The 27,613-nt window shown below is 39.3% G+C and overlaps 2 protein-coding genes and 2 long non-coding RNA genes across 5 annotated transcripts; 1 reads left to right on the top strand and 3 right to left on the bottom strand.

Moving 5' to 3' along the window:
* The first annotated feature begins 94 nt into the window (after positions 1–94).
* fbln7 (fibulin 7) lies at positions 95–15,960 on the top strand. The gene is made up of 8 exons (XM_086092194.1): positions 95–905; positions 1,622–1,784; positions 3,630–3,806; positions 7,511–7,636; positions 7,707–7,844; positions 9,922–10,059; positions 10,412–10,550; positions 14,025–15,960. Exons 1-8 carry the CDS (start codon positions 831–833, stop codon positions 14,395–14,397), a joined length of 1,329 nt encoding a protein of 442 aa, XP_085948320.1. The 5' UTR covers positions 95–830; the 3' UTR covers positions 14,398–15,960.
* Positions 4,781–7,880, bottom strand: LOC147163958 (uncharacterized). Its single transcript, XR_015096779.1, has 3 exons — positions 7,662–7,880; positions 7,489–7,553; positions 4,781–5,039 (listed from the first exon to the last, which is right to left on the bottom strand). It is a non-coding gene; the product is annotated as an uncharacterized LOC147163958 (long non-coding RNA).
* Positions 15,961–18,231: 2,271 nt separating the features above from the next.
* On the bottom strand, positions 18,232–20,058 carry LOC147163956 (uncharacterized). The gene is made up of 3 exons (XR_015096780.1): positions 19,910–20,058; positions 18,581–18,689; positions 18,232–18,487 (listed from the first exon to the last, which is right to left on the bottom strand). It is a non-coding gene; the product is annotated as an uncharacterized LOC147163956 (long non-coding RNA).
* A 603-nt stretch (positions 20,059–20,661) lies between these two features.
* On the bottom strand, positions 20,662–27,579 carry tmem87b (transmembrane protein 87B). Of its 2 annotated transcripts, none has more exons than XM_086093719.1 (19): positions 27,415–27,579; positions 26,322–26,382; positions 26,131–26,222; positions 25,918–26,052; positions 25,780–25,833; positions 25,524–25,692; positions 25,201–25,262; positions 24,944–25,127; positions 24,758–24,857; positions 24,586–24,679; positions 24,392–24,462; positions 22,978–23,087; positions 22,843–22,901; positions 22,667–22,770; positions 22,518–22,591; positions 22,369–22,436; positions 22,227–22,279; positions 22,103–22,133; positions 20,662–21,988 (listed from the first exon to the last, which is right to left on the bottom strand). In XM_086093719.1, exons 1-19 carry the CDS (start codon positions 27,559–27,561, stop codon positions 21,947–21,949), a joined length of 1,710 nt encoding a protein of 569 aa, XP_085949845.1. In that variant the 5' UTR covers positions 27,562–27,579; the 3' UTR covers positions 20,662–21,946. The 2 variants fall into 2 exon arrangements, with proteins under 2 accessions (XP_085949845.1, XP_085949846.1); XM_086093720.1 differs by lacking the exon at positions 24,392–24,462 and adding an exon at positions 24,139–24,210 and having other exon boundaries at positions 22,978–23,086.
* Positions 27,580–27,613: the final 34 nt, after the last annotated feature.

Genomic DNA, 27,613 nt, shown 5'->3' with positions numbered 1-27,613 from the left:
ATACATGTCGCCGTCTGTGATTGGTCATATTTCAGTGACGTCATTACAACAGCATTTGTCATTGGTTCAAATTGCTGTCAGTTATTTCCCTCTCACATTTTCCATGTGAATGCGACGCTAAAACTTGGACTCCAAAGACGACATTTGGTTTTAGTCTTTTTTTTAATTCACTCTTGCGAATGTCTATGAGAACGTGAAGACGCGCCCTACATTTTTTGACGAGCTCGGCTCCAGGCACTTGCGCTCCAACCTTCGACCGCTAAGTGTCGCTGTAATCCTCCAAACAATAAATTACAAACATTAGCTGGGTTGGAAGCCCCAAACCAGAGGCAAATCTAAGTAGCTATTAAATAAAAAACTACTAATGAACATTTTGTTGATTAATTAACTTTTTAGAATATACATATATAATTGGTCCGACTGGGGTAATACCGAATACCAACTCTAAGCTCTAATCAGATATCATCACACACACAAAACCTTGACGTTAAAATTCCAAAATATATATTATGTGATATACGGAACACCGACAGAATTATTAACAGATCATATGAATTTATGTCCATGCTGTAAGAATGCTAGAAAGTGGAGATTTCGGCCAACATTAGTGGGAGGGATTCTTGCAGCAGCAGGCGCAGGCGACGTGTAGAACTTAAGAGACCAAACTTTCCAGGAGCACCGATCCATCACAACACCTGATGAGCATCCGACTAAAACATTCCGAGTCCAACTGAAGGACGCTTGTTATAATTATCATAAACCTAACTGTTGGGTGCCACAGGGTCTACCTAAAAGAGGAACAAATTGTTTACTGGACTTCTTGTGGAAATATGGGGCTGTCTTTTTGGTGCAGGTGTTTGCTTTTGCTGTGTTTGACAGCTGTTCATGGTCGTGCCGCAGTTCAGGTAAGAATAGATTTATCTGTTGCCTGTCATGGAGTATTGGTTTAGATCATCTTTTTTGTGTGAACACATTTGTGAAATCATACAAGTGACAGTGACATAGACAAAACAAATTTTGCTGCATCATCTGGATGAAAGATTGGGAGTCCTCATGTCTTGTCAGCTGGAGGCATTTCCCTTTAGCCTTAGGCATTTGGAGCAAATCAACTGCATATTTCAAAACTATGTGCATGGTGATTTTTAATGTCTGAGAGCTATAGTTGGTGTTGTAGCAAGCCCCCTCCTTACAAATAGGAGTACAGGAATTCAAGGTATGCCGCCCCTGAGAAATTGCTTCAATGAGCATGTGATTAATAAACCTTGCAGGACGGATTAAATGCAACTTTGTACTGACTTGGCATCTACTTTTGCTCAAGTAACGGTGGTATCCATGCATTCACCTTTGATTTTGGTCATTCGGGATCACCCAATAAGCTTAAACTGTCCTGCTGCCATGCAAAATATACAAAGGAACACCATTTGGACTCATGTCTTACACACATCTGCCAGACAGATTTTGCCTTGCTGAGATTTGGTTGCACTGAAAAGGAATAGGTTGTGTTTGTAAATCTTCTATCTGATAGAGAATAGTGGATTATGTTGCATAAAAGGCATTTTAGTTTCAATCACAAACATAAATAATGCACATTTCCTCCAATATATCATTGTTCGTTCCACAGACTTGCATGGATAAACATCAAGTTGTTGGGGTGCTGCGACAGATGGAGAAGTTTCTGAAAGGCCAGGAGCTTCGATTCACAGAAGGCTTCCGAATCATGAAGTCAAAACTGGCAACTCTACAAAATTCTGTCTCAAAGTTACCTCAAGCCGACCAGTCAGCAGGTTAGTAATAAACTGTCATATCATCATTAAATCATCTCTAGTTGTAGTTTACAAAGGTGTAGAACTGTACAGTGCAATCCTGATATTTTGGTTAGAAATATCTGGGGGCCACAATGTTATAGGTTCAAACAGGGTTATTATACCAGGCCTTCTCAAACATTTGGGTTCGTAGACTTTACAGATAATTTCCACCAAGGACACCCTCATGATCCTCATGCCAATTAGACATGGGAACCTTAAACAAATTCAAGTTAAAATGAATTGCAATATGTATCCATCGTCACAAGCTAATGAACATTGTTTCCACTAAGAACATAACTGTGAACAGAGAGTAAATAGTTTACAAAAGCAGTCAGTATTGCCAACTTGGGGGTTTTGCAACTACATTTAGCGTTCTACTATTTGTCTTTTCAAATGCTTCTAGCTAGTTTAATTCCAGATATGAAATAGACAGCATAAGCAGAATAATTTTCACATTGTTTTCTGTTTGAAGCACATTGGAAGGCACAGTCATATTAGTGGAAGTCAACCATAAACATTTCTAGACAATCATATGTTATACGTGACCTCACTAGTCCAAACATGACATTCTGATTAATATTACATTCGTGGAATATGAATTATTATAGCAAAATCCAGCCGTTTTTATCCATCTCGGGGCGGCCATTTTGCCACTTCCTGTCCACTGAAGATGACATCAATGTTGCTCAGGTCTCAGGTAACGACCAATCACAGCTCACCTGTTTTCTGAAGCTGCGCTGTGATTGGTTGTTACCTGAGAGCTGAGCAACTGTGATGTCAAATTCAGTTGCCATCAAGTGGCAAAATGGCCGCCCCCAAGATGGATAAAAACGTCTGGATTTTGCTGCTTAACTCATATTCCACTAATGCAATATTAACCATAATAATAATAGTGGGGCTGCATAGAACATATTGTAAAAATGAATAAATAAATAAATGGGTTGACCTCCCATTTAAAGCTTTAGTTAGTCCAAATTTAAAGCAGAAATGAGTAATTGGTGGAACCATTATAAGTGTTTATAGCATGTAAATAAATGCAAACGTGAAGATTAATCTGTTTTCAGCAATTTGTCAACATTTTAACAAGGAACCCTTATAACAAAGTGAGATTCTGTTAGAGTAATTAGATGTGTAAATAGTGCAACGGACATCCTGTGTTGTGCTAAAATTAAAATAGATCAGAGTATTAGAAAAGGTGCCTAATAATACAGAATACACATTACAGTACATACCTGTATGTATGATTTGTTCATTACTTTGCCACATATGATAGCAGATGCCTGCTATTGTGGGAAGTTTAAGGTCATCTGTCACTACGGGATTGCAAATCTCTGCATCATTTCTAACCGAATGCCAAAAATAAAAAGGCAAATGGGTGAAATAAGGTAGGTAAAATACTGTTGTTTGGATTCAGGCATTCACAATTTGAAATGTAAAAAAAACAAAAACAAAAGCTTTATGCCTTCCCTTCCTTGTTTCTGTGCACACATTTTTCTCATGTGGCGTGATTTCGTCATGAAGTTTATCCTGTTCATCTGGAAAACATTGAACTGCAAAATTGGTCTCAAGACACAAAAGAACAAAACTCTGAGTTGTTATTAAACTCTTTCTCGCAATCTTTGGTGGAGGAAGCATAAATATGCCGTAAAAGTAAAAAAATGGGAGTCCATTTCTAATGTTTAGTAATGTTTCCAGTCTGCTGCTAATGATGCGTTTGAGACTGGCCAGTGACACGTGTACTGTATATCCTCAGGCAGAGAATGCCAGAGGATGTTGGGAGGCTTGTTGTTCTCCACGTGTGATCAGCCTTCTTCTGCTTTTCAGCCTCCGCCACCTGTCGGCCCCTGGAAGAATTGGAGCACGGGACAAAGTTTGGATCCAAACACATGGCCGGACATGAGGTGCATTTTGCTTGCTCGCAGGGCTACCACCTCGTGGGCTCGGCTACACGTGTGTGCCAGGACAATGGCACCTGGAGTGGAGTGGACGCCGTCTGTAAAGGTGAGGCCTGCCTCTGCAAAAATTTTCATCCCTGCTACTGGGGAGCCACTTAGGACCACATATTTTCTAACAAGATATAGGGAACAATGCTAAATATGGACAAAATACATGTCTATGTGCAAAATATGTGCTTTCATTTTTTTTCAGAACCTTTTTCAATGCATGCATAAATGATCCACTGTCCTTAACCAATAACAAAAGGTTTGAAGCAAACAACAAAATAACCACATAGTGTATTTTTGTCCCCAGTGCAAAAAATACCATTCAAGGATAGCACAAAACTGCTGAACAAGAAACCAACATTAAGTGGAAGAACTCATTTTGTTCATTTTCTTTTCACAGAAAACAACTCACGCAAAATAAAAATATTTTTTTTTTATTAGCCCTACTCACGTTGTGGTATAGGGCAGTAGAAGACCCAGTGTAGGCAAGACTAAGACATGTCTGCCAGCTAGTGGTGAATGGTGATATTACAACTTAAAGTTTCAGCATAGTTCTGCACCCACATCTTTGCAGATTTTTTTTCTTTTCTTTTTTTTAACCAATATTTTTTTCACATTTTGAATTTTTTCCCAGTATTTTTTCTCAATTTACCCCTCGTTTATCTTGGAAAACGTATACTGAATATACAGCTTCTTTTTTTTTTTTAACTATATATTTCTGGGGTTTTGAAAAATAAAATTGTTAAAAACAAACAAACATTTTTTTCTAAATATGAATAAACGGACCACTCAGGGTGTGAGAGAGTGGTCGGCACCTGCTTGTGCTACTGCTATGAACTACAGGTGTGTGTGTTCAGTGGGAGACTGAAATGCTATTCAATTCCAGTTCTGAAATCAATTCAATTCCAGAGTCAATTCAGTTTAGTTCTTTATCAATTGATTTTCTTTATTTTGGAACATAAAAACACAGCTGGCTGCACAGTGGCTGACTGGTTAGCATGTCTGCCTTCCAGTGCAGAGGACGTGAGATCGAGTCCGGTCTTCGACTTTCCTAGGTGGATTTGCATGTTCTCGCTGTGCTTGCATGGGTTTTCTCCAGGTACTTTCCTCCCACATTCCAAAGACATGCATGGCAGGTTAATTGGACACTCCAAATTGTCCGTAGGTGTGATTGTGAGTGTGAATGGTTGTTCGTCTCTGTGTGCCCTGCGATTGGCTGGCAACCAGTTCAGGGTGTACCCCGCCTACTGCCCGAAGCCAGCTGGGATAGGCTCCAGCGCCCCCTGAGACCCTTGTGAGGAAAAGCGGTTAAGAAAATGGATGGATGGATGGAAAGTCATGTGAGTGTACCGCTTCACTATCAGGGACCCTCATTTCAGTTCGATAATGATCACACATGACACAGCTGTGAGTTGGAAGCTCATTTGTTTACTGAGAAGCACAGTTTATATATCTTCACAAGTGACACTATAGGCATCTTATCTAATGCACAAGGATCATATCAACCCTAGCAATAGACAGGAATCACCCTTGAGCCCGCGGTGGCCTCCCTCGAGCCTACCACAGCCACCCTTGAACCGAACAGCTCCCGTACCACTCATACCACAATGATTAATCATGTCCTTGTCTCAGTAGGTCCAAGTTGAGCATTCATTCGTTCTTTAATATTTAATATTATTCACTTGCTTTATATTTCAAATTACATTCTATTCAATACAGATTCCAACTCCTATGCCGGTTTTATTTCAAATCCACTTGAAATTCAACTTTTTTTCCATTATCGATTCAGCTTCCAAAACAAAATAAAATCCAATTTCTATTCTATTCTATTTCCATTTGAGATTGAATTCAAATTTGAAACTTTATTTGTCCGCAGTTGTGTGTAAAGGCACAGCACAGCTGTGATTAAATATCAGTCAACCCAAAAAAAAATCCAGAATGCAGAGAAGCTCGGACCTCTTCGACATTCTGCTAAATGGGCCCAGTTAGATGTGGTATCTAATGTCTGAGAACACTACAAGGCAGCTTTATTTCATTCCGCTGTGGGATGGATTCCCCAGCCAGCTTTGTGCTGCTCCTGAATAACAGTTTGTTGATGACTGTAAGACCCCCCCACCCCACCCACACACACACACACACACACATCCTTCTCCTCCTCCTATTACTATCTTGCTCATGTTTCTTGCCAATGGTGTTCCGACTCCCGCTAGGTAACATTTAAACCTGAAATGATATCCCAACTCTAGTCAGATAGCGCGGAAGTATGCTAAGCATGCTGTTCATAGCCCATTGGACTGCAGTGGCAGCACTTTTCCTCCCCAGAAATCCCAAAATTTTCAACGTGTTTCTTTATTGACATTCACGCGAAGAGTAACATGAGAAGGCTTGACCTTACTATACAGTATTACCTCTGTTCGTGTTTATTTGGCATCAGTATTCTAATTATAGCAACATTTAACAAACAATATTGACACAGTGTGGAAAAAAAACCTTTGAGTTTAAATAAATGAGTTTTAAAATATCCAGCAGAGTGAAGTGGGCTCTTTAATGTTTAGGCCATATGGTAGGCCACCAGACAAAGCCAAAGAAAATATTAAATGAGTTGGTTGTCATCCACGAAATTCTGTCTTAATTGCTCAGTTTTGAACATTCTGCGAATTTGCAGAGCCCTGGATGGTGATAAATACAGTATCTTGATTTGCAGTGTTAAAAATATGATCATATTTGCACTTATGTTACTTTGTCCAAATAACTTTTGTTTGTACTACCCATTAAAAGGCTGTAATTCCCAATTGGTAAAGGCCATTTTTGTGAAACCTATTAAAGCTGAAAATCTACACTTCAGAATCAAATTTGGCAGATTTAAAATTCCTCACGCATCTCAAATTAATTACACATTTTGTCCGTTGAACCAATGCTGAAGTGACTCATGCAACTGTTATTTCACTGTTTAAATTGAAAAGCTTTTTTTTTTTTTTTAATTGTGTGCAGTCCTCTACACTGCAAAAAACACAGATGATGAAGTGCAGAAAAGAAAATATGAACAAGGATTTATGATGATGTTACATAAAGGGTCAAATGCACTGAAGCCAACAAACATCTACATAGAACCAAACTGCCCACATCCCTATTACAAAGAATATTTTATGGGCACTGCTCTGTGCTTGGCTGGCGACCGGTTCACCGTGTACCTCACCTCTCGCCCAAAGTCAGCTGCGATAGGCTCCAGCACAAGCGGTACAGAGAATGGATTTTATAGGGATCTGTCTAATTTAGTTCTTTGTAGCTCATGTCCATGTGTATGTATTCCCTCTTTTAACAGCCTTATTATTATCTTGTCATTTTCTTGTCTGCGGTGCTTCAGCCGATGTAGTTTTTGCACGTTTAAGCGGAAAGAATCATGTGTCAGGAGAATTCACCAATATGGACGAATCCATTTGTCGACAGTGATGTGGCTAGACACTTTAAATGTCAATGCTCAAAGAACTTTTAGTTTGAAAGTAACCGTGTAACAACATAGTCAGTGTTTCCATCATATCAAACGTCCAAGTTTGCTGTTTTTAAGATTTCATTTTGGAATATTGGACTCAGCACTAAGTGGTGGAAATTAAGGACTTTTTGTTCTGTTGTTTTTGTTGCTGGACCATAGCTGTTTGCAAGTTGCAGCATAACGCTGTAGAATTTTAGCTGTTGGGACATTGTTATCGATCAGGGTGAAAAATACTTCATATCTGTGTTACCTTCTGTCTCCTGTGACTTCAGACATCAGCGAATGTGCAAGTAACCCCTGCCAGAATGGCGGTACCTGTGTAGAAGGTGTCAATCAGTACAAATGCACCTGCTCACAGAACTGGAGTGGCTCTCACTGCCAGCACCACACTCAGACCGGTAGGTCGCACTAAATAAATCACACCTGCTCCTTGTTAGCCCCACAATTATCACGTCTTCTTTATCGCAGCTCCTCCTGAGTGGAGCGTAATGAATGACCCGGCATTCAGCCGAAAACCCCGCTGCGCCCAAGTGAACCAGGCCCAGCACTGCAGCTGCGATTCCGGCTTCCACATGAGTGGCACCTCTGACAACAGCATCTGCCAAGGTGAGCTCTTGTTGAGTGTAGTGTGTCACTTCATGACTGTCGAGATTGTGCTGACAAGACAAAGCCAGCATAGCAAATGAGCCCCAGCATGAAATGTCCAGCAATTTCACTTGCTGATCTGTAAACGGCTGAATCTTCTACTGCTAATCAGCGGAGGCTGGTCTGTAACAAACAAAATAATCCCCTCGAGAGGTCACGAGCTGATTAGCATCCATTTAGGTCACAGTTCAGGTGCTTTTAGGATGTACAGTAATTATGTGAATGAAGAGAAAAGCAATCACAGCAATGCTGACATGAATGTTATGAACAATTCTAAAGGATTTACCTATGAATTATTAGCAGCAACATACAGCACGTACTAAACTAATAGTCTGTTGCTATTAAGTAATCTCTATAGTTGCATATTTGCACACTTTCTGGGGATTATTATGCGGTGAATTATCTGGCATTGAAATATTCTTAGTTAATAATTTCCTAATTATTTAAATTCCTATGGTTCTGAGTGAGGGCTATTTAGGGTGACCCCCCCCCCCCCAAAAAAAGAGGACACTTGCCCCAGCCTTGAAATTGTGGTACCAGTCGCAGTTACGCGGAGTACTTCACCTCCTATTAGTCGCGCAATTCCAACCGGACATTTTCATGAATTTATAAAACCCCAGGACGCCCGAACAGGACGTAAGAAAAAGGTATGTCCTCCCAAAAGAGGACGTTAGGAGGTTAACACATTTGCCTCACGGTATGCTCCCTCCCACATTCCTAACAACAGGTTAGACAAGGTCAGGGTTCAGCAACCTTTACTGTCAAATGATCCATTTTATGCCAAATGAATAAAAAAAAAATCTATCTGGAGCCGCAAAACATTTGAATATTGTGATGAAGGACACAAAGTGTTATTAGTGTTGGTCTAATGTAGTGAGGGCCCAAGAGCTACCGGTAATTACAGCTGCAACATAACATAAAAATATGCAGCATCCAATACTTTGACATTTTCTTCTACCTTACGTCTTATCTCTGTAATTTTCTGCCTATCTTCTTCCCTTTTTGGAAATTTTATGGTGACTTCTTGACATTTTATCACTTTTTTGGAATTTTCAGAAATTTTGTAGACATTTTGTGGTCAGTTTATTTATTTATTTTATTTTATTTTTGGGCAGTTCCAAAAATATGTTATGGTAGTTTTCTGCCTTTCTTTTGTTTTTGGGCATTTTACGTTACTTTTTGAATACTTTCTTTTCTGCCTTTTTTATTAACATTTCTGACCTTTTTGGCAATTTCATGGTTAATGTCTGCTTTTCCTCTTAAATGTTTTACATTTTGTGGTCACTTCTTGGAATTTTTTTTTTAGGTGATTTAAAAAAAATAAATAATTCCATCTAGTTTTCCTCTTTTTTTCCTCACAACTTAAAAATGTGTACACTGACATTTCTTTTTACATTTTATTTAAAAAATAAAAATAAATATGTAAAAAAAAAAGATCCACAGGGAGTCACAGGATAGGGACTAAAGAGTCACATGTGGCTCCAGTGCCACAGGTTGCAGACCCCTGGGCTAGGTTAATAAACAAATCTAACGTGTCCATGGATAGGTTCTAGCTCAATGACCCTAATGAGGACAAGTGCTGTAGAAAATGTATAGATAGGGTAGTAATAGATATTGGGACTACCTCTAATTTTATAGTGTAAGAACATTTAAAATGTACATGCGTTACTCCTCAGCTTCTTCTAATCTTGTTATATTATCATCACACTTCATCACAATTTCAATACTAAGAGATTCACGTTACTTGGTATCTAATGAATGCTCAAACATTTCTCCCTTCATTTTGTTCTTGTCTAAGATTTCAGAGTCAGCTATTTGTTGTTGGTTGAGTTATATTTTGAAACAAGAAGATTCATGTGTAGCTTTATAATGTGCATAATACTAAGGCAACCCGGTAGACAGAAACAGTCTTCCCATATGTTTGTTCCAGAATGTGATTTTAATATGGTGAATTTCCTCCATCCCAAACATTCCTGCCGTCCCGTGTACAGCAGCCCTGCAAGGTCCTGAGATGCCTGCCTTTTCCTGTTTTTAACAGATGTCAACGAGTGTGAAGTCTACCGTCTGGACCAGGGAGGGACATTATGCGTCCATGAATGTGTCAACGTCCCGGGCTCATACCACTGCTCCTGTCCCAGTGGCTACAAGTTGCTCCCAGATGGGCGGAGCTGTGAGGGTGAGTGACAGGAAGGCACAGGGGACAAGGGCTCTTTCACGAGGCTTCACCAGCTGCAGATCTGATTCGGTGTGTAGGACCAAAAGGGGGGTTACCTGTGATTTACCATGGTGCCAAATTCCATGGCGCAGATTCTCCTCATGACCAATTTTTTTAGCAAAATGTTTGTCCTGGAATGAATGACCTCACAATTTCCCAGCAGAAAGGATCTTTAGGACATGAAGCATTTATGTGAGACTGACCCGAAAAACCAAATAAACAAGTGGAGCTCAGCACCCGGCGCTCAGACTGCGGACGGTCTGGCTGCCGGCCCCTCACTCTACTTACATGCCACTGCTGTTTTGTCTTCCAGATGTGGACGAATGTTTAAACCAGCAGCACAACTGTAGCCGAGGAACAACATGTATCAACACCGGGGGAGGCTTTCAGTGCGTCAACCCAGACTGTCCCCGTTCCCATGGCAACATCACCTACGTCAAAACATCGCCCCTGTACGTGTACCTTTTTAACTTTTTTGCTCCTTGTTCATTTGACCTCAGTTCACCCAATGAGTGAAACTCTACTCTTTTTTCTTTTTTTTCTTTCTTTTTTTTAGATTTTGCTGAAATTTGGGCTGGAGGTATATCATAGCACGGAAAGCCAAATTTACAATTTTCAGCCTGATTGGATCATTGGTTACTAAGATACTCCAGCTTGAATATTATTAATATTTTTTTACTTTTTTGTTCACAAATGCTTTTTCTCAGCAACCACTGGCCTGATTTAAAAAAAACAACACAATGTATCGCTGGAAAGGGGAAATCATAAGGAATCCAAATCTGGCATTTGTTTTTGCGTGTAAGTTTAACAAAAAATCTCTTTTGGCTTACATTTTGACCTTGAAATTCACAATAAGGGACACGCCCAACCCAATGAGTACACAAAATGTAGCTCAAAGTGTCAACTACTACATATATATAAAAAAAAAACTGCAATATCTCAGAAGTTGATCCGATTAGCCTGAAATTGGGATATTTGACTTTCCATGTTATGGTTTACCCCTACTCTAAATTGGGAAGGGATGGGTTTTCAAAAAGCCATTTTTTTCTGGGTGATCTAAGGTGGAATGACCCTCCTGCTTTATCTTCTACCTTCTACGTTCCAGCAGCATTCAGTCGACCCTTAATGTAGTGCTGCTGCTAAATAAGAATGGGTTCCAACTTCATGGGGGATATTTTTGATTAATAGCAGGAAAAAATAGAGTAAAGTGTCAAGGTTGCATTCGGAATTATTTATTACCCTCAAATCATGTCCGAATTCCAAATCTGTAAATCAGTTCTGAATGTAGAAAAAAAGAGAAAGGTAGTACATACGTCAAAGGGAATGATAGATTTCATTCATGTTGGCTTCATGTTACTTTTGGTCAATACTAGTTTTAATAATAGACTTCTCACATGCTTTATATGTTTGCATGTGCAACTTTTCTACTCAAGATAATTGTCATCACCGTCTAAAAACTAAGCATAACACGGGAATGCAAACAGCCCCCCCAAATAAAACATGAAGAAAATAGACCCTCCCTCCCCCAATCAAAATAGGGATAAAGGTTACATAAGGTCATCCGTAATATAGAAAAACTATTGCAGTGTATACTTTTAACACACTTATCATGGAAGAGGCAGCATTTTCGATGAACTTCTTAAATGGGATATCGTCACCTGCAAGTGTCCCAAATGTTGTGACTGCTGAGTGTATTTCATCATTATTAACCTTGGAGCGCAGCTCAAAGGAGGATGACATGATGATTGTACGCACACACACAGAAGCCACATGAGAAGCCCAAAACTACAAAAATAAGATTTGTGGTTAAAGCTGTATAATAGTGAGGCAAACCATATGTGACAAGCGCATGCACACTCAGCAGAACAGCAGTGCCAAACATTATTTTCTCTTTAATGTCGTCCAGTTGCTGAGAAACATTACATCGTCGCTGTCAAGCCAAGCTGGCTGGTCTAAAGGACTGAAACATAGCACTGTGTGCTCTTACTGAACCAGCAGTGTGGTCGAACAGCGATGCCAGCAGAGGAGATGACTGAAGCCTTTGGCAGACACTAACGTGGACAAAGCAAAGCATTGCTTAGCACTGCAGCTTAGCCCAATCAGATACTGCATTCCAAAACGTACAGCCTCAACAGACTACACAAAAAAAATCGACCTTTACAACAACAAAAAAATGCAATGACAGAGAGGTGTTGATTCAAAGATATGTATACTATTACATGTAATTGTAGTTTTCAGGTGTATAAGAAATATCTGCCAGTATGGTGCAGGTTTTTCTCATAGTTGAACTCATCAGATGCAGCTGTACCTAATGAAGTGTCCAGTGAGCGTATCATTTATGTTGGATGTCAGTGTTGATTCTTCATAACCGCGTGTTCATGTTCCACACATTCCAAGTGATACCAACTGAAGGAAGCAATCATCTTAAAAGGAAACTGAAAATTACACACATTTCCCATAATTTGCCAGATTTTAGTGCTGCAAGTATTTCTAGCCACAATGTAATTGTAACTTTCCCATCAAAAACACACATCTTCAAAAGTGCATGAAACACAAAGAAATGTGATTTCTGTTGTCTTTCAGTTAAAAGAACAACAACAAACAGAAACTAACTTTTACGTGACAGTGATGTGATGGGAACTGATTTGGAATTTTGCAAAATTTGCACACATGTTAATTCACATTCACTTTAAAAATGTGCTGGAAACTAAATGTAGTTGTGAACTCACTAGCTCTGTAGGCTACTCTCCTACATGGATATTTTAATTATGTAACACTTTTCTATACCATGAAGGGCAGAGTGGCTTGTCATTAGTCTATAACGTTAAAAGTAGGTTACTAAAATTACTGAATATTAAAAATAAAATAAAAAATCTCTCTCTCTCTATATATATATATATATAAACATTTCTTGACAGTAAAATATCTTATGTGACCTCACTAGTTTAAACTATGCCATTCTGATTTAATGTCACATTTGGGGAATATGAGTTGTGCAGCAAAATCCGTTTTTATCCATCTCATGGGGCGGCCATTCTGCCACTTGCTGTCTGCTAAAGATGACATCACAGTTGCTCAGGGCTCAGGCAACGGCCAATCACAGCGTACCTGTTTCCTGAGCTGTGATTGGTTGTTAGCTGAGAACTGAGCAACGGTGATGTCATTTTCCCTCGACAGTAAGTAGCAAAATGGCCGCCTTCTGATATTGATAAAAACTGCTGGATTTTGCTGCTTAACTCATATTCCACTAACGCAATATTAGCCAGAATACTTACTAGTGGGGCTGCATAGAACATATTATTGTTAAGATTTTATTTTTTGGGGGTGGGGAGAAAACTAAAGTTTTAAACTTGGATTTAAAAGCTTTACACTCGGGGTTAATTTCACTTTTAACTTGCAGCTAATTGCATTTATGTGCAGCATAACAGCTAAATGCAACTTCACCATGTTTGCTTTGAATTCTGCGCTCCACTAGCTGACCCGCCGGGTGTGCAGACCTCAGAGCCTTACTGGGTTTATATTCCATCAGCATTTAATTGAATTTATTTACGACACAAACCATTCCGTGATTTATATTATGAAGGGCAGATGACACTAAAAGCAATACAACTACAGTATTTTGATTAGTTCATTTATATATAATAAACTTCCACACTTCAATCACTAATCTTTATTAAAGTGCATAATGGGAAAATAAAGAAAAACAGTTCCTTTAGAGAACATGTATTATGAATATGATGGACATGATTGTACCTTTAGGGATCGGACTTGCCTGCCTTTAGTTCCTGAGAGTGTGAACGTTGCACTCTCAGAGGTTAAGGTTCATGTAAAGGCCCTTCAAATATGAAACAAAACACACGTCGAATGGAACTCAAACCATGTATCTTTCCTGTGGCCGTAACGTGATGTGTTTGTGTCTCGTGTAGTCAGTGTGAGAGGAATCCCTGCCCCATGGAAAGCCGCTCCTGCCACCTCGCTCCCAAGACCGTCTCTTTCCACTACCTATCGCTCCCCTCCAACGTACAGACGCCCGCCACCCTTTTCCGTATGGCCACCGCCGGGGCCCCCGGGCGCGCAGGGCCCGACAGCCTGCGCTTCGGCATTGTGGGAGGAAACTCGCGGGGTACCTTTGTCATGCAGCGCTCAGACAGACAAACCGGCGAGCTGATACTGGTGCAGCAGCTGCGCGGGCCGCAGGAGATCAACGTAGACGTGGACATGTCGGAATACGCCGACCGCACCTTTCAGGCAAAGCATGTGGCCAGAGTCCACGTGCTGGTGTCACCCTACAACTTCTGAGGAAGTTAAGGAGGAGAAACTGATCGTACTGACCACCTTCATTCAATTGCGGATGGTCGCATGTTTCACTTTAAGATTTTCCAATGAAAGTAAATGAATATTTGTGCAGATATACTATCAATGTTATAAATTACAGAAAAATATGGCAGCACGAGAACGTCACTCGGTGGCAAAGCACAGACCTTCACAAGGGCCACATTGCCCTAAATTGAGCCACCAAAGATTCCTGTTGTTTTACATGGTCTGCTCTCTTAACTCATTTACTGCCATTTGCACTATTTCTATTAGCTTAACATTTTTTTCCACTTTTGTTAACAAGAGTATGAAAACCTAGACATTTTTTAAAATCTTAAAAAAAGAAAAGATTGTTAAAAATTAGGGGCGTCAGGCGATTAAAATTTGTAATTGTAATTAATCGCATGACTTGAATAGTTAACTCACGATTAATCACAAATTTTATATCTGTTCTAAATGTACAATAATTTTTTCCTAGGTTTTCATACTCTTGTTAACAGAAGTGGAAAAAAATGTTAACCTCATAGAAATAGTTAAAATTAATTTTTGACGTCTATAGCCGTCAATGGCAGTGAATGAGTTAAGACAGGACAAAAAAATTGGAGAACATGCCCTGAATTTGAATGCATCGAATATGATGATAGAGTTGCAATGAGGAACCAATTTTCTAGTTGATTTTTCAAAACTTACACGACACTTTCCATGGCACTCATTACACACAAATTAGTGAGTATGAAGTGAAAAATTTGAATGAACCCACAGTCCTAGCTTTCTGTAGGCACAAAAAATAGGATTACAGAAGATGATATTAATTTTCAACAAGTGCTTAAAAACTTTGTTTTATGTCGTTCTTTCAAATTTACACCGTCTCAAACTAGTGAGACGTCATCTAGTGTTTGACAGTGAAATTGCACCCAACAAATGAGGGCTAGGCCTAAATAGCGTAACTGCATTTAAGGGGGGTGGTTATTGTATATTAGAGGTCTAGGTCACAACACTACCGCAGTGTCCTGCCTCCCTGTTTTAACAATCATTAACGACCAAACACACAGGCACCTGTCGTATTAAATTTTGGGTATTGTATTGCTGGTTTTTGCATTATCTTCAATCATATACTGTATATAAGCACGCTATTCATTCCTTGTAAGTGTTTTTTGTTCTTTTAAAGAGTGCATCTACAGTGGCAGTACATTTCATATACCACACTTGATACATAAATGTATTTTGAGGATAATAACTGGACAATTTAAAATATTGTCTCTACATGAATAAAATAAACTCGGTGTAACATCTCATCTTTTGTTAGTTACCTCACTCAGTGCTGAACAGTGTGCCAGCGCTTGTTTTCAAGTAAGAGTCGGGCACTGAAACCAAAGCACAGGGGATTAATAAATCCTGGATAGTAATAAAATGTTCTCTGAATGGATGACAAGGGAGGTTTCAGTACACTTACAAAGCAGTTTGGATCTCAGCCGAGACGCGGGTACTGTCAAATATGTAAAAACACATCTGACTGTGTCTTTTTTTTTCCTCTTTTTAATAAGACACTAATGTTGAACACATGTGTTGTCTTCCTTCCCTCCGTCCTCTCACATCTCCATCCAAGGCTTTACATTTGCACTAAAATCATAAAGGGGGCATGGTCTTTATTTGGTTATTTACACCACTTATACCAAAAGATGGGCTGCCACATGATGCCATGCAACTTTTGCAACATGTCAGCAAACGTAGCTTGACAGTAACGTATAACTCACAAGAGCTCAGTTCAGCAAAAATAGCATTGTGGGTGGGTGGGTGTTTATTTTTTTAATCTCCAAAAGATCAACCAGTGTAAGCAATTGGTGTCAAGAGAAGCAGAGAGTCAGGGGAGAAGAAAAATACACACAGGAAGTTTTTAATGGTGCAGCGTAAACATACACATGACTTGTTGAAGTTATGGCAGTGGAGTTTTTTTGGTTTGAACATTTTACAATCGTAAACTTCTTTTTAAATGTGTGTGATGAATTTAAAAAATGGGGATAAGATGCATACATTTACAATACATAGAGCTTTTGTAGTTTCAGATGAGTTTTGCATTTTGGTCTATAGTGCAGTGGCTCTCAAATGTCAGTCTGGGACCCTGTAACGCACGGTTGCTGATCTGCCATGGACGGCGTTGTTGGATAGCAAAAAAATTGGAGAGCAAACAAAGGGACTGGAAGTCCACAGGTTTACTTCGGGAAAAAAATGGCTTTTTTCAAGGAGGTGCCACCTTGTGGTGCGGTGCTACATTTTAAAAAATAGCCTCTAAAAGGTTAACCTGTAGAGTGTGTTACATTTTAAAACACTGAATAGGTTATAAGCATATGGACAATTCCGGGTTTACGTCACAATTAAGTCACAAGTCAAAATGGCGGTCCTCTTACTTGAATAGAAGCTCATTGAAAAGCATAGGATTTGGGCTGGATCATTGCAATGAGAATTATTTTGATTTCAAAATGTGATGAAATGTAGTTTGACTATTATAACGAGAGTGATACAGAAATTTGACGTAACGCTAGATGAATGTCCTTTCTAACAGCCAAGAAGCACACGTACATTATTACATAAAAATCTATCATGTATGTATACAATTTATATCTTAGGTCATCTACTGTTCCATAGAAAATTCAAATCTGCAACGTGCGTGCTAAAACATGTCAAAAGAATAGCATATGGCACGTTAGCTAGCAAGGAGATGATGTGGTTTGGTCTCGGGTTGAGTTAGCCTGGCCAGCCAGTCTACAGTACTTTAATATAATATACAAAAAGTAGGACATTTGTGTCAATCATTTCTGCGATTTGAGAGTTTCGCCTATTTTTCTTGAATTAACCCTTATGTTTTCTACGGTGGCCGGGAGGTGCAAAACACTTTTACAATACGAGAAACACTTTTACAAAGCTGGAGAGAAATTTCAATAAAAAAAATAAAAAAATTAAATCAAGAAACAACATATATTGCCATAACAAATTTACAAGTTCTGAAACAATTTTTAATTTGAGAAAACACATTTACAAGACGTGAAACACTTTTAAAAACGCCGACACAAATATACAAGTGATAAAAGACTTTTACAAGAGGCCGAAACAAATTTACAAGTAACTTTTTCAACCGGAACCAGTAGAACCGGAAGTGATAAGGAGTTTGTGGTGACCCAAGATGGACGGCTGGCAAGCGGTGTTTTGTCCGTTTTGTGGCGCACGTGAACCGATTGACCCAGTTCTGTTTTCCATGTGGTCGGTCTTTGGAGTTTTTAAATGCCGCAGCCCAGACGGAAGGACCAGCCGCACGTCAGGAGACGGACTGCGGCCTTTTAAAAACTCCAATGACTGACCACGCGATAAACAGAACAGAACTGTTTGCCGCAAAATGCGCAAAACAGCGCTTCCCCGTTGTTCCCCGAACTCCTTATCACTTCCGGTACTTATAAATTAGTTTCGGCCGCTTGTAAAAGTGTTTCGTCACTTGTAAAAAAAAATTCTCAAATGTCAATTTGTTTAAGGACAATGTAATTTCCTTTTTTGATTGGTAAAAATGTAAATTTGTCTCCAGCTTTGTAAAAGTGTTTTGCACCTCTCGGCCACCGTAGTTTTCTTTCCTATTGCTAAGAAAAACGGGTAACATAGGGTGAACAGGCCGGGACAGTGCTATTTTTTCACCTTATTGAGTCATGCATCCCAACAGATTTTGCCAACCTCATTCTTTTGTCCCGCTATTACGCAGGTCCTGTCCCAGCATCCTGTTTTTGCCATGTGTATGTCAATCACACAGTTGTCAAACACAATAGCATTCATTTGGCCTTAGCGATTGATGTCTACCGTCTTTCGCATATGCCTCAGAACCGTTCTGAAAAAAAATCTGAATGCAAATGCTTGTAGGTTGTTTTGTTTTTTTACTAGCTCTATACGACCCAGTTGAGAATCACCTGGTCTAGTAGTTATCATGTCTGCTTCCCACTTGAGATTTGGAACACTATAGAGCAAGCCATGTTCCACAGAGAGCCTCCACAGCATCAGATGGATCTCATCGTTCAAAAATATCAGTCGAGAGAAGGGTCTAAAAGAATTTCAAAAGCATTAAATATACCATAGAACATAGTGGGCACGGCCATCATCAAGCAGAGAAAATATGGCATAACAGTGACATTACCAAGAACTGGATGTCCCTCCAAAATTGATGAACAGCCGAGAAGAAAACTGCCAGGGAGGCTGCCAAGAGGCCGACAGCAAGAGCTGCAGGAATTTCTGGCAAGTACTGGCTGTTGAGTACATTTGGCAACAAAAACGTCATTTGCATACAGCCTTCAGGCTTCAGCTCGAAAGCAAAAAATGTCAAGAAAAGCCTACTAGAACAAACAAACTTTATTTGGAGTAATCTAGACACCCTTTATATAGGCACAGCTGTAAGTTTGAATGTGATTAATTCTGAATTCTCATCCTTATTTATAAGAGGATGTGCAAGCAAATTACTTATTATAATTAATTATAATTTTTTACTTCCCCTTATTTATTTATTTTTTAAATTGTACAGACTGCAAAATTTGATATATATTTTTTAAAATCATTATTTTAAATTTTAAGAATTAAAAAGTTAAAATCTTACTAACATATGCAGTTAATAAAGGACATATGATAGTGACAGTTTGACCCGTCCCTCAGTATATTTTATCTTGCAAAACTCCCATCCAAATCGGAGTTCCAGCATCCCATAACGATTTGTGTGCAACCTCAAAGGTTCTACTCTATTCTCACTAGCGTGTTTGTTTTCATGGCTTGTCCTCAGGCACATGTTGCATCCATTCTGAGCGAGAGGAAGGATGTTGCCAGAGACAATTGGAGAATGTCAGGCTTGCTAACACAAGCCATTTGCGAGAGAGAGAGAGAGACAGAGAGAGAGAGAGAGAGAGAGAGAGAGAGAGAGAGAGAGAGAGAGAGAGAGAGAGAGAGAGAGAGAGAGAGAGAGAGAGAGAGAGAGAGAGAGAGAGAGAGGAGAGAGGGAGAGAGAGGGAGAGAGAGGGAGAGACAGAGAGACAGAGAGATGGTGAAAATACACAAGGAAGGCCTTGAGGCAAAGCCAGCTTCCAGTGTGTTTTGGCCTGTGGGTCTCAAACCTGCGGTGGCTTGAGTGCTTGCAGCAAGGGAGGACGATATAAGTCAGAAGCTACTAAATGCCAAGTAGATGCAGTTAACACATTTGGGGAGTACTGCAACTCACTGACCTTTTTCTGATGTTTAAATATGTTAATTGCCCAATTAAAAATGCATATTAAAAATGTTTTTGCTCATAGCCAATTCTGCTGACAAAGAAGAGTTAACAGATGGGATCTTGGCAATGTGAACACATCCATCAATATGCAGATGTTAGTATTCTGTCAAAGTCTGGTCACAGTGGCCCAGGATGTCTTGTCCATTCTCACTGAATTATAAATTAAAAGTAAAACAGTTCAAATCACGAGTCTGAATTGAGAAAGCAACTCACCCAAAGCAAAGGGAGACAAGCGGAAGGAGCCCGAAACAGGGGACTCAGCGACGACCACCTGCAGGCCCCAGCTGAGGTAGGTAAGCGGCGGTCCACCGCGGCAGTCCACCCATTGGGTCTGACACGAGATGCAACAACCACCAGAGGCTAACTACGTTTGCAAAGTTCTTCTTTGTAGCGGAAAGATTGCCTCTTGTAAGGCGCTGCATAACCGATGCAATATAATTAGCAATTACTAGACTTACGATTATATATATATATAAATATATATTTTTTTTTAAGTACGTTGATGAGATAGGACCTTTTTTTTTGGCAGGTTATTTAAAATTAATAGTGTTTTTTTTTAAATGATTCGTTCATCATTAAATAGTGCTAAATAACGCACTGTCTCTTTAAGAGTTGTCATCTTACAAAAAGACAACTTATATTAGTCAACACCGAGCCAATATTATGCTTTTCAAATGAACCCAAATTTCAAAGTAACTTCACTGTCTTCCAAAATTTATAGTTTATTTTAAGTAGATTAAAGTATTATATGTCAACATTTTTAGTAAATTGCCAAATAAATGAGATTGAAGTGGCAAAGTCTTGAAGATCAAACTACTTTTGTGAAGTTTCAATTTTCAGTGATCTTCTTTCAAACACTTCTGTGTTTCATTAGCATTTTTTCGTAATACTGCAGTGCTTGTTATCGGATTTCTTTTTGAAACCACATCAGAAAGAAACACATTATGAGATGACGCAACCTGACAACCAATGTAAATATTCATTTTATTGCAATAATAGCAGAGCAAATTAGTCCAGGAAACCAACCTACTGCTGTATATAATCTTAATTTGAACACTGGAAAAGGTAAGAAAATAATGCAAGAAAAATATTAATAATAATAATAACCCCTCATAACTTAGGCAGAATTATGGCATTACCAAATCAAGCAACTATGAAAAAAAAAATGAAGGTGCAGGTGTCTGTAATTTATACAACCCAAGGACTGCTTGCCATCATAAAAACATTGCTTCCGACAAGCCTTGAAATAGAAACGAGAGTCAACATTGACATCACAGTTTAACAACCCACTTGAGAAGATCAGCTTGTGCTTTTGTTAACCACTGAAACATCCCACAGCATGACAACAATCCTCCTCCTCCTACAATGACACTTTCCAGCAGACATTTTCAGACAATAACTGGGAGGGGGGTAAAAAAATACTGAGAAAATGAGCACCGAAAGCAAGCTTGGTAATGAAAAATAAATTGCCATTTGCCCAGTACATTGATTGGTCCAGCTCCGAAAAAGAGTGTAAACAAAATAGGAGTAAACTTGGCAAACACATTACTTTTAAGTACACTTTCATTGCAAATAAAAAAGAATGACACTACAAGTATATTGCTCCAAAAACATACACAGATATAAAAACACACACAGAGACCCTCCTAGTAACTACCAAACACAATTGGTGGTTTAATCGGACAAATGACTAAGTAGTCTTCAATCTTCCCACTCACACACTTTATGACACCGAGACTACTGGAATATCACACCAGGCTTCATACAAGACCTTCATGTAGGCACAATTTTGATGGTGGAAGTGCATAGAAGCAACATGTTCTCTTCCAATGCTGTCATCGCAACATCATCTCAACGTCTCATCGTTACATGACACATGCATGCTACCTAAATCCCACTTTAAATCAACGAGACAATAGCTCGATCAATCCCTGTTGCTGATTTAATTATCCCTACCTTTATAAATAAGCATCTCATTTGAAACCCTCTATTATAGACATAATGCAAATAAATACAGCACTTAATATTAAATCATCTCTTTGGAAAGAAAGGCTCAAACTGATTCTGTTGGGAAAAGATGAACCAGTTGTTGAGAGGAAAAAAGGTTGGATGGTGGAAGGGCATTGGTAGATCTCCGCAATGGCCTGCCACTAGCAATAAGGTGTCGTTCTGCTTGAAAGTCAACCGGAGTCACGTCTGCTTGCTTGTTTGCGCTCCTCATCCTCGGCTGACAGCTTCGAAGGTTTCCCCTCACTCCAGCTTGGACATCTCATACTTGGTCGCCATGATTTCCTGCAACAGTGATAAAAGTAGTGTAAGCTGTCGTCCATATTTCATGTTTGAACTCTGTCATTAATTCCTGATTTAACATATAGCACAAAAAAATGCCAAGATTTTAAAAGTTACCTCATCAGAGTCAAGCAAGACTGGAAGCGCTCTGAAAAAAGGCAAAACAACAGTTTGAGTCTTGCTCAACTTATTACATCTCACTGATTCAAAAGCAAATAATTATCCATGTTGAATGGCTTACACATCAGCGAGAGAGCTAGGAATGTTTTCCTCAACCCACTTTAAGTCTTCTTCCTGCATGGACACAAAAAGAGAGTAAACACTGCCGCCTGTAGGAAACCGCTTACGACTACAGTTAAAACAATTCCACGTGTATCACTGACCAGGTTTGTTTCTGGAAATTTTACTGCACCATTTGTCTCGTTTTTTGTGGATCTCAGTTTCATGCCAGCTGGGGAAGGAAAAAGACGTTAAGAGAGGAGAAAAACCTGTACATGACATGATTAAACCAAGCTCAGTTACGTTATCGTACCAATGTTTGCAGAGGCAATAAATTCCTCAATTTCCTCATCATCTGAGTCGTCCATGAGAGGTGTGAAGGCGTATCTGTGGGAATTGACATTCAATGAGGAAAGAAAAAGTGGCGGAAACTGGGTAGAGCGGTGCTGTCTAAGAACTTGCCTTTGGTTGTTTGCAGACGGTCTCCATAGGAACATTATGACAAGTAGAATGAGGGAGAACAAAAACCTCCAGAAAGCGTCTTCCACCCACAGTTCGATCCAATCCTGGGCACAAATTAATTCCTTGTTAAAAAAAAATGTAGTTAAAATATTATTACCTACGCTAAGCATACTCACCGACTGGCAATCTGCTAGACGGAATTTCTTTGCCGTCCAACCCATGAAAATGATAGAAGCTGAAGGACAGACCAAGGGTGGAAAATAAGAACATGTAACACATGCACATTGACAAGCCTTGTGTATTGGACTCACCAATGACTGCAAATATGAGCGTGTTTGTGAAGTGCCTGTAGAGGGACAACTTGACCGGGTTTTTTCTCAGCTTCAGAGTCTTGATGGTTTGAGCCAGGCTGACAAATATGTAACTGCCAGTCAAGGCAAACGCACAACTCAACTAAAATGAACCATGCTTCGCATGAAATAAACATGCATAATGATATCTGTTTTTTGTTTTTTTTAAACCACCTCAATTATAAGACACTGTATAACTACATCGTTCGTATTTATTTTTCTTCATTTTAACTGTTCTGCTTTCATCAACCCCAAGTTTGAAATAATTATTGGAATTAACACACCACCATTTTCCCCTCCCCATACTTCCCTTTGTTATGCAGTGCCACAATAATAAACACAATGTAAATGAATACCCCTTTGACAGTGCCAATTCAAATTGAGTAATACCTTTGTAAATGCAGAGTTCTTGATGCAGATCTGATATGATCAGATATGTGCACCCACTAGTTTAAACATAGTATTCAGATTAATATTGCATTTGTAGAATATGAATTAGGCAGTAAAATTGACCCATTTTTATCCATCTCAGGTGGCGGCCATTTTGCCATTTGCGGTTAACCGAAAACGACAGCTTGCTAACATCACATGACCAAGACAAGAAAACAGGTGAGTCGTGACGGTCGTTACCTGAGTCTTTTTGCACTATGATGTCATTTTCAGTCAATAGCAAGTGGCAAAATGGTTGCCCTCTTGTTTTTTTCCAGCTTTTTTAATATTCCACAAATGCAATATTAATCAGAATACCACGATTAGACTAGTGTAGGAACATAGAACATAATATTGGGGGGCGGGTCCTTAACTTCCTCTTTAAGTATTTGAATGTGTTTTGCACCTCTGTGCCAAGGTTGTGGTCAGTGAGTGTAGAGCGGCATGCGGAAGCAATTTAAAGGTAGCAGAAGAATGCATGCAAACCATTTAGACCAAGAGATGTCATAAGTGGCAATAAGGCACAATAAATGTATGATTAAATTTTAGAGAGCGCAATGGCTTGTAATACTATATTTGTTATTTGTTTGTATGTTTTATTGAGACAAACAATCGCACATATGCTACTCTTGGTCTAATGTGTTTTGAAAGCCAGGGAGACAGAGCAGAAGGAACATGTGCATGGAAGGATATCCACCAGCATAGAGAGGAGTCAAGCAGAGCCAAGGGAATATTGGCCAGCAGGGCCAAGTCAGAGTCTTTTGCCTGGAAAGAAGGACAGAACGGGACAATCACACGTGGACACAAGGACGAGGAGTAAACGGAACCGTCGTTCACAGAAGTACATGAAGGGAAAACGGTAACCCGACGAGCCACTAGGCCGCAGCAACGATAGATTAGCAGAGTTGAGTTGACTTTTCTGAGAGTAAAACATTTAAAGGATATGAACCAGATGATGAAGGAGTCTAAAACAGCCAGAACAATTGCTGTAATGAGAGCTGGCCCATTGTCTTGACCCTTAAATGCATTAGCAAATAAACACAGTACATTTGGATTTACATGGTGTTACCTGAAGTGATCGTTGCCATGTGTATTGATTATTATTATTATTATTATTATATTAGAGGGGGGAAGTCTCACCCCAGTTATCCTCAGCACACCTTCAATGGTAGCAAAGACAAAGTAGAGAACTCCGAGACCGACCACTCGGTGCATTACTGTCCCCAATCGAGGCCTGTGAGGGCAAATTACACTATTTATAAAAAAACACTTGCTCATTTGAAATCAGTAGCACTGTGTACAGTGTACATACTTAACGATGCCATAGCCGAGGCTGACAATGATGACGAGCAAGCGAGCTAAAGTTCTCTTGAGGGCCGAGACCAGCTCGGCAAAAATCAGCAGGCCTGGAGCTGAAGCACCGAGAAAAAAAAAGATCATTACCAACAAGAAGTGGGAAATGTTTACCTTTCAATTAAGAACGTCAACAGACACTCACAAGCAGATCCAACAGTGTTGGTGTTTTCATATTCAGCGCAGAAGACCGCCTTCTCCACCATCCCCAGGAAGATGACCCCTGCGATCCAAAACTGGATTCTCAATATATCTTTCCAGTAGCAGGCAGCCCAGACGAACCACAACAGGGCGAACAGGATGTACACCACGCACATGACCATGTAGAACTGTCAACAAATTACAGGAAGAATGTTTGATAAGCAACAAAGTAATCATAATTGCAAAATGATGTCTACTTACAATCATGAGAGGATATTCTGTGATGGAAATGTAGCCATGCTTGCCTCTCATCACCACATTTACTGAAAAGAGATTTTTACTTTTTTTTAATGATGACATCAGCATTAGGTGAGGGAAAAAATGACTATGATATCAAATTTTCACAGACAGTGGCACATTTCAATAAAAAAAAATGTTACATTTGTTTCCAAAAGTTTATGAATTGTAATCATTTAGATGAATCATTTTTATCCCCTCAGTGGTATCACCTTTACAACTGCTATATTATGTTTTGAGGGGTTTGGGCTATTCTTACTAAATAAGGTTAAAAAAAAAATCCTCACTAGTTAAATTCCAGTTAGCATCTTTTTGATCGGGCACGATCTTCACCACAAGTAAGTAAGGCCCATCCTTCCATGTGGAGACTATGACATTATTTTTGACCATCGTACTCCTGTTTGTCACTGTGCCACCTTTATGCTCCTCAGTGAGCCATATGATGTCTCTTTGATCCTGCAGCGTTGCAAAAATAATACACAGATTACAACAGCATGAAACCCGCTATCAAATACGTACGGAAGACTTCACAATTCTACTAACCAATTCTTGTCCCTCAACTGGAGGACTGACAGCTCGCGGCTGTGCCTTGGTTTTCTGGAGGAGGTGAGATCACAAGATATTTGCAACTATGTGACTGACTGTGCTGAGGAAGAGTAGGTTAATGTATTAAAAACTTACTTTTAACATTGGAAAAGAATGCAGCTCGCTGTTACACGTTATAGGTTTGTGTTTATGTTCGATGTACTCTCCTTTTATGAGGGGATTCGGATCAAGGCTCTGCCCACGACTCAGCGGTGTTCGCTCGTACATTTCCTACACAGAATAAGAACAATTTATCTTGTCATTAAGCAAGGACACCATCTATGAGTATTTAAATACAGTCATACTTACATCAATATTATTGAAATCATTGTGGCAGGGGTAGTATTTCAAATACCAGAGAATGGTGAATGTTATCTCCTCAGGGCAGCCAAATGACACAACTGCAACAGGCAAAGTTAAACAAACAAGCAAGGGTAAACATAAAATGGGGAGTGTGATAATTGGGAAAACTTCAAGACTGCCATTTTTTGATGTCTTACCTTTCAATTCAATATTAGTGTCTTTGAACATGGACTTTCTTAATAGTAGCGGTCTTGAGGTCTGATGAAGAGAAAATTACTTTCATACATAAAGGATGACATTCTTACCATTGGCAAAAGATTTTAACAGACTTGTGGGTGAAATTTTAGAATGAACCTCAAATGCAATTAATAGTGTATCGAGTGTCTGACAAATCATTGCTAAGGTATGATGGTTAGTCACAGGTCCAAACTTTCACATTTCATAATTCTACATGATTGTTTGTAGGGCTGATTTATATACTATGTACATTTCTCATAAAAGACGATCTGATACGTATCTCAATACATGGAGGTGTGATATGATCCAAGGATGCAACGATTTTAAAATGTAACAATTTGATTAGGTTATTCAGTTCTTTTGTTACACCATTTATGTGTACACTACACACCCCCAAAACCGGGAATTAATCAAGTTACGTCAGCCGGGACGGTTCTTATAAAGTAAAATTAATTAATTAATTAATTAAATAAATAAATACATACATACATAAATAAATAAACTCATCATAAAACTGTCTATTAAAAAATAATAATAATAATAATTTTTTTGCATGACTTGCTAGACAGGTCACCCTTCCCAGATTAATAATACAGTCTTCAACACTAGAGACTGCGGGTGACATGAACGTCTCTGCATTATTTTTAATTATTGATTATCTAGCTTCAGTGGAAATGACTAATCTGTAAACGAAACACCATACGCTTCTCTCCTAATGGTATTGACATCGAAGAAAGTGGCTAATGTAAACATGAAAGTTTCTCCCACCCAAGGGATTAAAAAAAAACAAAATACAGTACACTGACATACCTATCTGGAGTTAGCTAGCCAGCCACGAAAACATAATTTCTCTTTCACGACTACAACAGCTAGTTATATGTCCCACGACATATACATACTAACCAAAATAAGACCAAGATTTTAAATTATTTGTGTATCTGTAAATAGTCGTGGAAGGTTAACCGCCGAACATCAGTCTTAGTTGACAGCAAGCTAGCATCACACGGCTAACACAGCTAGTGTTGAGCCAGTTACTTGTGATTCTTTACTTACACTTAAAGCAGTAATTTTCCATAATCCCGTCTCTGGAGCAGCAGCGACTAGTTTTATAGTAACGAGTGAGAGTATATAAAGAAGTGTCCATGTACAGAAACCATCCTTGGTCAAACATCTCCACGAACTCATTGGAGCAGCTGCCATGTTGTCGACATGCGTGAACACTTCCCCTGACTGAGGCGTCCTGAACGCACCA

This window comes from Leptonotus elevatus, chromosome 13 (assembly GCF_054856555.1).
Source record: "Leptonotus elevatus isolate MCC_2025b chromosome 13, RoL_Lele_1.0, whole genome shotgun sequence".
NCBI classification, from domain to species: domain Eukaryota; kingdom Metazoa; phylum Chordata; class Actinopteri; order Syngnathiformes; family Syngnathidae; genus Leptonotus; species Leptonotus elevatus.
Note: the sequence above shows the minus strand (reverse complement) of the source record. Positions and strands in the feature narration are given on the sequence as shown.